Here is an 11,842-nt window from a genome sequence, read left to right on the forward strand (position 1 = left end):
ACAGGGCCATGTCTATCATATTCTTTCTGATTTCATTTACACGTGTGTGTGTGTGTGTGTGTCCATGTCCTCTGTGTGTGTGCTTTTTCTTCTTCGCGGCTGGCTCCACTACCAGCTTTTTGGGGAATTGGAGATATGAGACTCACAATGTTCTGATCCAGGTTGGCTTTGAACTTCCATTTCAGATTTCCAGGAGTGAGCCACGCAGTGCTGGACTCCACTTCCACCTGGAATCCCTGCAATCTAGGCCGCAGATGTTTAATACGCATTTGTTGAATGGATGATTCACCTTGACACGGGCTTATTTGGGGAGCTTGACTTGGTAACAGGTAATTGTTCTGCAGGGGTGGAAGGAAGGCTTTCTGTAAAAAAAAAAAAAAAAAAAAGTTACCTTTGTTAAGAGTCCAGGGACTCTAGACCGATCTGGTTCTCTCATGAAAACATAAGGACAGAACCAGACAGTCTCCAAGATCGGGTATAATTTTATGCTCTCCCAAATCATACTGCATGAATGCCTTGCCCAGCGGTGTCCAGAATGACTCTCGACCGCTTCCCCTGGAATCCAGGCTGGCACCGGGCTGGCACGGTGGCCGAGCCCCGGCGGCGCGTGCGGAGGGCCCGGAGGGGGCAGGAATCCGGAGGCGCAGGAATCCGGAGGCGGCCACGTGGGCCCCTTCCGCCCGCTCCCCGCCGCCTTTGTTTCCCTGCGGCTCCAGCGCAGGAAGCTCTGCGAGTCACCGCGAAGGGGCGGCCCGGGAGCCCGGAGGAGCTATTTCCGTGCAATCCGGGCGGGTGGCGGGCGCGGGAGGGGCGTGGAGGTGGAGGCAGCGCAGAAGGCCCCGTGTTTGCTTTTATTTCATCCAACAGGAGGTTCTATTTGTGGAAGCGAACAGACGCTGGGGATTCGGGCTGGGAGGGGGTGGGAAGAGGGAAAAAAATAAAAACCACATTCACTACCACGCTCCGGTCTTCCCCGGAACTACCACGTGGGGGGAGTGAATGATCCTAGAATTCATCACCTTCCCTCTCCCACCTCCCTAGCGCTACAGGCGGACTTCCGTGGAGCCCACAGCTCTAACCAGGGGCTCCCCCAAAGCAGAGTCAAAGTAGGAGTGGTGGGACCCAGGGAAGAAGGCTGAGCCAGCGGCGGGGTGCCGAGCGCCCAGGTGCGCGCGCCCGGGGTCCATTGTGTGGTCGTGAATGAGGCGCGCGAGCCAATCTGCAGTCGTTTCGCCCTCAGGCCCCGCCCCCATCCCGGGGACCCTGACGTCACGGGAACTCCCCCCCACCCCGCCTCCCTCCTTCGGCTGGCAGCGCGCACTTCGCGGGGCCGACCAGAGAGCGCGCGCCGCCTGCCGCCCAGCCTGGGCCCCCGGGGGAGGGCGTGCGCGCGCCCGAGGCGGCCCGGGACGCACCACCTGCGCCCGTGAGCGCGCAGCCGGGAGCATCCCCAGGCCTCGGGCCACCCGGCCCCTCCCTTTCCTCGCACCCCCCCTCCCGCCCCTCTGTCTCCTCCCTGCGCTCCGGTGCCTGGGAGCCCGGCGGCGCAGCCCGAGTCGTCGCAGCCACCTCATTGCACAACCCAGCTTCCCAACTGTTTACACAGCCCGGCCTGTGAGTGTGTGAGTGTGTGTGTGTGTGTGTGTGTGTGTGTGTGTATACAGCGTGAGTCACCGGGAGGCGGAGGAGGTGGAGGAAAAGGAGAAGGAGGAGTGCACCGGCGGGGATCAGTGCGGCGCACACCCTCTCTCACACTCGGTCACTCTCGCTGGCTTGCTCGCTCTCACGCCGGTTGCTCGGGAGCGCGCCGGATCCGGAGCGCCGCCCGAAAAGTTGCTCCGGCTTTGGCTCCAGACTTAATTTGCTTTGGGAAGTGCATCTGCTCAGCGGCTCCGACGAGCCCGCGGAATCCCGGACTCCGGGCAGCCGGGAACCCGGCCACCTCGCCTCCGCGACCGTCCGCAGCCGCGGCAACAATAGCGGGGGCCGCCTCCGGTCCTCCGCGAGGCTCCCCCGAGCGAGCGCCCGCCCGCCCGCGGGGATCCGGGGATCCTCGCCCGCCCGCGAACCTGGAAGCGCGACCCGCGCGCTGCGCGCGTGCAGCCCCGGCTCCGACCCGAGCTCAGGCAGGCTCTGCCGACTCCGTCCCGCCGTCTGGAAGCTCCGAGCGCCTTCTTGCGCGAACCCGCGGATCTACAAAGCCGGGGCCGCCCGGGCCGGGGTCGCGATGCGGGTCGGTCCTGTGCGCTCCGCCGTGAGCGGCGTCCCGCAGCCCCGGGGTCCGGCTCTGTTCTTCCCGGCCGTCCGGGGCTCCCCGGCCAAACGCTTGCTGGACGCGGACGACGCGACCGCCGTGGCTGCCAAGTGCCCGCGCCTCTCCTCCGACTGTTCGAGTCCCCCCGACTACCTCAGTCCCCCCGGCTCCCCCTGCAGCCCGCAGCCCCTGCCCGCCGCTCCCGGGGCCGGTGCCGGTAGCGGCGGCGGCAGCAGCGTCCCGGGGCCCAGCCGTATCGCCGACTACCTGCTGCTGCCCCTGGCCGAGCGCGAGCATGTGTCCCGGGCTCTGTGCATCCACACCGGCCGCGAACTGCGCTGCAAGGTAGGTGTCCCTGGGACCGGCATGCGGCGGGGCGCCCGGGGTCCGATCGGGTGGGTACGGGCGACGCTGGGGTTGGGGGCCGGGTGAAGAAGTGGCTTGAGTGGGACAAGGCGACCTTTAAGCAGGCGCTGTCCTTCGGAGATCGAGGGGTTTCCCGCGAGCGGCCTTAATGGGGGCCTCGAGGACCCGGGGCCGTGCGGGGTCCGCGCGGCCGGCGCGTGGCGTTCCATCTACGCGGTGGAACTGCAGTGGATTCCCGGGCCGTGCCAGCGCCCTTGTCTCACCCCCACACCCCCATCCTGCAGGACGCCCTGCAGTGGGCGCTGCCGGCAGCCCTGCCGGAGCTCCCACCCGGGGGGGATTCCGGCCTGAACCCAGCGAGGGGGCGCTTCCTGCCGGGACAGGGGCCTTGGGCCGGAGTGGCAGTGTTGGAAAGCTCCCCGCAGCCAAGAGCGCACGCTTTCCATTCACTTTATTTTCTCCAACCATACATCTGGGCTCCCACCCGCGAGGAGGAAGGACCAGAAACGGGATCCGTGGGGCGCTCCTCGTGGGCACACCCGGAACCCCCGGGGACTGAGCCTTTTCTCGTCTCCCTCCAGTTTTTAAGTTGCTCCTGGGTTTCCTGCAACTCACCTGACCCCCCCGTACCCCCCCCTCCAGCTTGCTGCTGCCACCTACTGTCCGCTTCCACATTTCAAACGCGATCCAGGCTTGAAAGGGGAACTCGTTATGTATTTATTGACTTATTTTTACTACGGCAGTGTGGGGAGAGACTTGTATCGTGGGGGGGTTGGGGTGATGGTGGAAGAGAACTGGCCTAGACTTTTCTTTTTTGTTTGTTTGTTTGTTTTCTGGTTGATGCCAGACCAACCACCTCAGAGGTGGTGGGGTGGGTCTGTCCATTGTGCAAGCCCTTCCAGTTCCTCTGAGCAGATAATAGCCGAATCCAGATGGTGACAGCCCGTGTGTCACCATTTCCAGTTGAGTCTAGGATATGAGTAATCAGACTGAACAAAAGGCCCTTAAATGAGGCCAGCCAGCTTCTTAGAGGACCTGTGGTGCAGCTGGGCTGGGAGTGAGGGGGGGGAGAGCAAACAAATGGAAAATAAAAAAGACCGTGGACAAGGGGCTGACACCTCGTGTGAGAATGTAACCTCGGCCCTGGCTGCTTATACCTGAGTCACACAACTGTAGGCAGGTTGCTTAAGGCTGCGTTGTCACAGTCTCTCCTTCCAAGTCATCTCTTCCTTTCCTTCTGACTAATGACAGCTCTGCATGTTTGTGGCCCTGCTTCCCCTTGGCGGCCACAGAGCCACCACATTCTTCACCGTTTTTGGGCTCAACCCTTTGGCTCTGCAGAAGACATATGATTGCCAGAGACTGCTTTTTAGCCCTGTCCACAAAAGCATTACCTGTAACAAGGAATGATCAGGATCATGGAACTGGGGCTTAGCTTCCAGGAGTGTGCTTGGCGGGAGGGAGGCCGGGGGAGCAGAGCTGCATAAAGTGGGGTGGCAGAGATAAGGGAATAAATGAAATTAGGGTTTGTGGTCATCCAAACTGGAAACTATTGCCCATTTCCCAAAGGGATTTGAAGAGCAGTCTTGGTGGTTCCTTTGTGTGTTTGTTTGTTTGTTTTTGATGGTTTCTTTTCCCCCCAACCCTGAAATGACCCGCTGTCTCTCTGCAGGTATTTCCCATTAAACACTACCAGGACAAAATCCGGCCTTACATCCAGCTGCCGTCTCACAGAAACATTACTGGCATCGTGGAAGTGATCCTGGGGGACACAAAGGCCTATGTGTTCTTTGAGAAGGACTTTGGGGACATGCACTCCTATGTGCGGACCCGGAAGAGGCTGAAGGAAGAGGAAGCTGCCCGGCTCTTCAAGCAGATCGTCTCAGCTGTTGCCCACTGTCACCAGTCCGCCATCGTGCTGGGGGATCTGAAGCTTAGAAAATTCGTCTTCTCTACGGAGGAGAGGTGAGCGGCTGCCACAGCTCCTCCTGTGGCTTTTTGGAACCCAAAACATGAAGGTACAGGTTGTGTGGTTAGGGGCCACGCAAACCCAAAGGGCTCAGTTGTTCCCAGATTGCTTTTAGCAGTTCTGAAAAGTGTCAACCAAGGTTGGTTTGTTCTGTGCTCCTGCATTGGGCTTCTATGGGTGTCCTGTGTTGATGAGGTGCCTTGCTCACCTGTACCCCAGGACAGGGCTCATAGTTCCCCTTTTTTCTAGGAATACAAGTCTTCTGAGGTTCAGGTGTTAACATGCCTTTGGGTACTGACTCTTGAGTCGTCAGATCCTTACCTACACCAGGTTTCTTTCTTTTCTTCATACCCTGGAGGATATGATGGAACTGGTTATATTCAGCCCGCGGTGTTTGCAGAATTTCCCACCTCCCTCATGCTGCATCCCTGTTCCATTTTAGGCCAGGTCCCCTGTGCTTTCTTCATGTTCTCTGGGGAGATGTGTGTGTGTGCATGTGTGCGCACACACATGCATATGTGCATGCATGCACCACTTCTGGGTCTTGCACTCAGGGCCTACACTGTCCGTGAGGGTTTTTTTTTTGCTCAAGGCTAGCACTCTTCCATTGTTTATTATATGTAATACAGCTCCACTTTCTGACTTTTGGGTGGTTAATCAGAGATAAGAGTCTCACAGATTTTCCTGCTGGCTTTGAAACCTCAATCCTTAGGTCTCTGCTTCCTGAGTGGCTAGGTGCTTCTGGTACCTCTCTCTTTTTTTTTTTTTAACACACTTCATTGGTGCATTTTCAGAAAATAGCTGCATTGAATAGTAAATGGAAGTTGGGTAGAATGGAGTGCTAAATATAGATCTTGGCTTACCTCATAAAGGACAAGAGAATAATGAGACATGAGATTTGAAGTGGAGGTTTCAGGCAAGACAATTCAGGAAGCTGAATAAGAAAGACCCATTAGGAGAGGTGGACCACATATCTTGTGGAAAGATGAGGAGCAATATTAATCCTGTAGACTCATGGAGGCCAGAGGACTCACATAAGGCTAGCCCCACTTGTGTATTTCTCCCCCCTTTAACTCCAGAGCACACCGAAAAGTGCAGAGTTGAATTGCCATCGAGCATGACTTTGTATCTGACCTTGCAAAAAAAAGTATTGAAACATCCTGATTAGCTCATAAAGGCAAACAGTTGATGAAGTATCCAATTCCTGGAACCTGCTGCTTCAATAAGGGGATGCATTTTTCTGAAACATGCCTTTACACACCTCCTTACCAGCTTTTGAAATCTGTGTTGCACAGGCCAATGTCATGGGCACAGATTTGGCAACCCGGGGGTTAAGCAATGGCAGGCTGACGCTATTCGGGTAACCAGCACAGGTGCAGGGTTTTAGTACTCCAGCAGCCAATCAGGGGCGGCCAGTATGGGTTGAGTCATATTTTCCGTTTACAGAACCAATGGGTATTTTACATAACGACCAGGAGGTCACGCTGAGGACATACCAAAGTTAGCACATGTATACTACACTCCAGGGAACAGGAAGGCAGAAGAAGAAGAAGAAGAAGAAGAAGAAGAAGAAGAAGAAGAAGAAGAAGAAGAAGAAGAAGAAGAAGAAGAAGAAGAAGAAGAAGAAGAAGAAGAAGAAGAAAACACCACCAGAAGAAAATGAATTGACCCATCAGCCAGTTCCAAATGTTTGCATTTAATTTCACAACAGATGACTTACAGGAAGGAACTGAACTGTTTCATAGAAGCAGAGAAAGACAGTCTACTACCCACTAGATATTAAGCATTCTTTAGGCAACATTGGCCTTTGGTGGGGGCCTGGGACACTTGGGTGGCTGGTTGTAAATAAGGGAGCATTTCACAGACAGCCAAAGCTCTTATTTGGATTATTATTATTATTATTGTTGTTGTTGTTGTTTGCTAGTTCCAGGGCTTGAACTCAGGGCCTGCGCACTGTCCTAGGGCTCTAGCTCAAGGCTAGAGCTCTACCATTTGAGCCACAGCACCACCTCTGGCTTTTTCTGTGTATATAGTACCCAGGAATCGAACCCAGGGCTGCGTACATGCTAGGCAAGCACTCTTCCACTTGGCCATGCTGTTGGCCCCTATTCGAATTCTTTACCTGAACAGAGACACACAGAGAAAATAAATACATGTGTGCACTAATTTGCCAGCCTAGGTGTTGGGTGTGCCAATGTAACGGTTATTAATTTTTAGGGGACCTATATCCCTTAAATCCGTCAGTCACATTCATTTGTTCACATTTCTCCATTCAGGCTACAAGGATTCTTTGCATTTCAGAACCTCAGCAAATAGAATGAACTTCTTGTCTTGGTTATCACCATCTGGGACTTGGTGGACAGTTTATTATATATATGCATTGTATATGTATTATTACGCCCTAACAAGCTGTGTATGATAACAGTAACTTTGGGGTTAAGTTCTGTGGTACAGAATGGAATCCAAGTATCTCCAGCAGTCACACGTGGTGATGAGAGAGATGGTGGGCTTGTAGGCAGGCCTTGCAGGCCCTTCCTGTGGAAGGAAGATCATGTGCTCTTCCCTAATAACTCAAATAGGAAATGTCAGCATTCCTGAGACAGGCCCTCAGTTCTGCAATACGAACTTTGTCAATTGTGTAACCCCCATTAGGATATTTCTCATAAGTTCTAGCATCACGAATGCTATTTGGAACTTTGCATCATACCTTCCTGCCCCAGGCACTATCTCGGAGACTTTGCAAACACTGATTGCAGTTGGTGTTGGTTTGTAAAATCTCCAGTCCTGGGTGCTTACAGGCCCAGTGCTTCCTAGACGAAGGGGTCAGTGACATTCCTAGGACCTTTGCTTCAGTGCTCCTGGGTGCTGTTTTTGGGAAGGCCTGCCTTGATATTTCACAGTGACTGCCTTGAAAGTAATCACTTGGCTCTTTTCTCCCACAGAACCCAGCTCAGACTGGAAAGTCTGGAAGACACACATATCATCAAGGGTGAAGACGATGCTCTGTCTGATAAGCATGGCTGCCCAGCTTACGTGAGCCCCGAGATTCTCAATACCACGGGGACTTACTCTGGAAAGGCGGCAGACGTTTGGAGTCTAGGGGTGATGCTCTACACCCTTTTGGTGGGACGGTATCCCTTCCATGACTCAGACCCTAGTGCTCTTTTCTCCAAAATCCGACGTGGACAGTTCTGCATTCCTGAGCACGTTTCTCCCAAAGCCAGGTGCCTCATCCGCAGCCTCCTGAGACGAGAGCCCTCTGAGAGACTTACTGCCCCTGAAATCCTGCTCCATCCCTGGTTCCAGTCTGTCTTGGAACATGGGTACGCTTACTCAGAGATAGGCATTTCAGATCAGATTGTCCCCGAGTTCCAGGAAGACATCGACATCAGTTCCTTCTTCTGTTGATCCTCCTACCCCGCCAAACCTCAGAAACCTCAATTCTCACACGTGGCATTTCCATTGTTGAAGACGGACAGGCCCTCTTGTGTGGTGGTGCCGCCACCACCATCTTGGGAACTGCACCGAGATCATCACTGTAGAACTCAGTGCGCGACGCCTCCAGTAGCTTGAGTGATGGGAACAGACCTACTGCCCCGGAAACTGGCTCCTCTTTGTAAGGAGCTGTCATGGGTGGTTCTGTCAGACTTGAGGACGCTGGGTCTCTTCGTGTGAAGAGCAGGGTCTGCTTGCACCAGAGTTCAAGTGTTAGAGGAGCGTGAACATTTGAATGGGAAAGGATGTAAATCATATGGCATTTTTTTAGGGGGGGGGGAGGTGGCAGTAGCTCCATCTTAACAGGATGGCAAATAATTTGGGCCAATTAACCTGCTGCCATCTTTGAACTTGTCTTTGGTAGCTGGACTTGGCTACCACAATATCTCTGATCAGAAAGATTTGTTTTTGTTTGTTTTTGGTTTGCTTTAACACTCATTGTTGCTCCAGTGACTCAGCTCTGTTAGGAGCTTAAGAACCTGCCTGAACCCTGAACCCATACCCGGACTGTTCTCCCACAAGACCTCGTATTGCAATAATGCCTTTCTTCTGACCTTGAAAAGTTGACCCTCCCTTCCTCAACTAACCATGGCAAAGTGTCAGAAGATTCAGATGCAGCCATCTCAGAACTCTGAGCTCAGAGACTGCAGTTTCCATTTGTTTGGGTTTTTAAATAATGTGATCAGTTGAAAACCCGTTGTTTTTTTAGGTTCTTCTCCAGTATGCTATCATAGCCTTTTACTTCTTTTCCCCAAGACTATCTCAGGATGGAACTTTTTGTCTAGAAGGAGAAAGACAAGCAGATTCTGTAGCCTGGCTCTTGTAGGAGCAAATGTTCAACATCTGTGCTTGGATGAAAGTGGCTTTCAGAGTCTTAAGGGGATGTTCTGACTTAACTTCTCAGTGATCCAGGAACAGCCCTCCCCCACCCCTCCCCCTGAGATACCGGTCTTCCCCTGGTATTCTACCTGGGGCTTCAGCTTTTTGCATGATGGATTTTTGGAATTTCACATGTGTGGTTTGTGAATGCTGCCAGCTGCCAAAGTGACAGAAGGAGCTGCCATTTTATTTAAGTCCAGAGAAACTTCAAAAATGATCTGATCTCAAATTTTTTTTTTTTTTTTTTTTTGGTCTTTTGCTGCTGTCACCTGGGTAGAAATTCCTTTTCAGCTTCTGCTCGAATGTTTCCAGAGGTAAATTCATCCCCACAAAAAGTAAAACTTCTCAGAAGAAACTGCAGATTGCGTTCAAAATTGGCACAGAGCTGGCATCAGGTGGTTAAGCGGGTAGAGAAAACTTACTGTATTTTGAGAAATGGCATCAACCAGGCAGGTTTCTTTAAGGGCTATCCCAAGGCAAACTACTAACATGCATTGTGAGAATGCCGTGTATACCTCACGTACTGTGTACTTTGTACAGATATTTTACCTTTTATACGGACGTTCGATTGTTTTTGTTGTGTGACTGAGGCTTGTGTTGTGTGTGTGTGTGTGTGTGTGTGTTGTGTCTGAATAGCCTGCATGTCCGGAACCATGTGAAATGTGAAAGGATGGTTGGCAATGTTATCTTGATGGAATCATGGGACTTGAGGAGGGAGGCCGGGCCTTGGTCGCATGGAGGCTCCCCCATGGTTGCTTGACTCGTGTATCTGTGGATACATTATCCGAAGAGGACTCTGGGCTGGCAGGAACTTCTGCCGGGACCGCTAGAAACACTAGATCTTTCTGTATGTGTGTGACCAGTGAGATGGCTGTTGCTGACTTCTAGAGAAATTTTAATAAATCTGGTTTCGTAAAGTGGTGTGATGTGTCTCCTTGGAAGGCAATTGGCCTTTGCCTATTGCTGTTCATGAAGAGATGAAAAGGCCTCAGACTCCAGGATTTAGAGCCTCCTGAGAGAGACAGGAAGTAGACATGGCTGCCAGGGATGGCCTGTGATCCACTGCTTTTGTTGTCAATTCAGATTCACGCTGATGAAACGGGATTCGCTGGGTGAAACCAGGTTGGTGGGAGTTAGGGAAGTGTCAGAGCTGGAAGATTTTTTTTTGGCTTTTAGTCCTTGGAAGAATTTGTCAAAAGCTTTGAATGCTGCAGGTCTCCAACAGGGCCTCATAGCTTTCTGAAGATGTATGGGGGCCTGTTGAGAAACATCCCCTACTTTGAGCCAGTGAGTAATGGAGCTAGTCCCCACTTCTTAATAAAACTAGAAAGGGAAAGAAAGAAATGGATTTGAATCACAAAGGTAGAGAAAGGACCTTTGGTTAAATTATATTGATAGGGTCACTATTTAGAATCTTCTCTAAACAAAGTCAATTATCCTGATGGAGTTTATTTTTTCAAATACATTCATTGTAGAGTGCAACAAAACTACAGGGAGACACCCCCACACAAATATGTAGTCCAGTAAATTTCATACCCTGAACGCACCTGTGAGATCTAGAAAGGCCAACGGCAGGGCCCAGGACCCGCACTAGCCTTTCCCACTTCCTACCATTTCCTGGCAACCACTATGGAATATGTAGAAAATAGATATATTTGTGCTGGTCCTAGTGCTTAAACTCAGGGCCTAGGTGCTGTCCCTGAGCTTTTTTTGCTCAAGGCTAGCATTCTACCACTTGAGCCATTACTCCATTTCCATCATTTTTTTTTTTTTTTTGTAATTAATCAGATAAGAATCTCTTAGACTTTCCTGTCTAGGCTAGTTTGGAACTGCAAACTTCAGATCTTAGCTTCCTGAGATGTGAGCCACTGGCACTTGGTGTGAAGTACATTTTTAAATGTGTTTACTTTTTTTTTTTTTTTTTGAGATGGGCCTTGTCCAAATTGCCATGCACATTGGTGATTCTCCTGCTTCAGCCAGGGTTTGGATTATAGATATGTGTCACCATACCCAGAGCGCAGCATAGACTTAACCAAAGAGTAAAATGACCCCAAGACCTAACTCACCAGCCCTGGTGCCCTACACAGTTATCCTTTTCTAGCCCTCAGTTGAAACCCATCCCCACCCCCCACCTACCCACCCATGACACTGAAGCTAGTACAGTTGGGCCAGGTGACCAGGTGACTTGGAAGTGAAAAGAAATGGAAGCCATGGGAAATGGCCAGATGAATCAGGAACTTAGAAACTAGAAGGTGGGCTGGCAAACTCTTCTGTACCAGAAAATAAACACTGAATTATGGTGCCTCCATGCTTGAGTCGACCCATCAGGATTGGGCACAACGTGGGCAGGTGTGTGTGTGTGTACATGTACACATACATAATGTATAGTGTAAGTATTTTGAATTTCTCCAAACTTGCTCTCCAGCCTCTCTTATCCCCCTTCCTCCCTCCCCCCCCCACCCTGCCTTCCTTCCCACTTCTGGGGATGAAACCTTGTGCATGCTAGGCAATCACTCTACCAGTGAACCATACTTTCAGCCCTACCCACCCCCCAAGCTTTTAATCTAAGGATTTCAAAACACTTTGCAAGCAATTAAGGTTACAACACCCCTTTGTACTGTTGTTACATGTAGTAAAATGGAGAGAAATATGGGTCAGGAAGGCTGGGGTGACACGACAAATTCATAAACTTAATCTCTTCTAGAACTGACACAAATGTGGGGTGCTGGCAACTGATTGGATGACAGAAGGTTGCCGAGGGGTGCTGACTGCCTCGATTTCCTTCTGTGAACGCAATGTATTTGTCGTTTGAGTAAATCGTCAAGTCATGTCTCAGTGTTATGCTTTCTGAATGTTTTACTTCTTTCGTATGATTTTTT

The 11,842-nt window shown here is 51.5% G+C and overlaps 1 protein-coding gene across 2 annotated transcripts; it reads left to right on the top strand.

Annotated features, from left to right (window-relative positions):
* The first annotated feature begins 1,632 nt into the window (after positions 1-1,632).
* On the top strand, positions 1,633-9,880 carry Trib1 (tribbles pseudokinase 1). 2 transcript variants are annotated; one of them, XM_090339378.1, is made up of 3 exons: positions 1,633-2,599; positions 4,293-4,585; positions 7,532-9,880. In XM_090339378.1, exons 1-3 carry the CDS (start codon positions 2,228-2,230, stop codon positions 7,995-7,997), a joined length of 1,131 nt encoding a protein of 376 aa, XP_090195504.1. In that variant the 5' UTR covers positions 1,633-2,227; the 3' UTR covers positions 7,998-9,880. The 2 variants fall into 2 exon arrangements, with proteins under 2 accessions (XP_090195504.1, XP_090195505.1); XM_090339379.1 differs by lacking the exon at positions 1,633-2,599 and adding an exon at positions 3,367-3,800.
* The last annotated feature ends 1,962 nt before the right edge of the window (positions 9,881-11,842 follow it).

Source organism: Megascapheus bottae, chromosome 9, assembly GCF_031878675.1.
Source record: "Megascapheus bottae isolate mThoBot1 chromosome 9, mThoBot2.hap1, whole genome shotgun sequence".
In the NCBI taxonomy this organism is placed as follows: Eukaryota; Metazoa; Chordata; class Mammalia; order Rodentia; family Geomyidae; genus Megascapheus; species Megascapheus bottae.

Excerpts from the sequence above, each read along its gene's own strand:
- Trib1 (XM_090339378.1), top strand. The coding sequence starts at position 2,228 with ATGCGGGTCGGTCCTGTGCGCTCCGCCGTGAGCGGCGTCCCGCAGCCC. Across the intron at positions 2,600-4,292 it reads GCCGCGAACTGCGCTGCAAG|GTATTTCCCATTAAACACTA; the intron begins GTAGGTGTCCCT and ends GTCTCTCTGCAG. Across the intron at positions 4,586-7,531 it reads GTCTTCTCTACGGAGGAGAG|AACCCAGCTCAGACTGGAAA; the intron begins GTGAGCGGCTGC and ends TTTCTCCCACAG.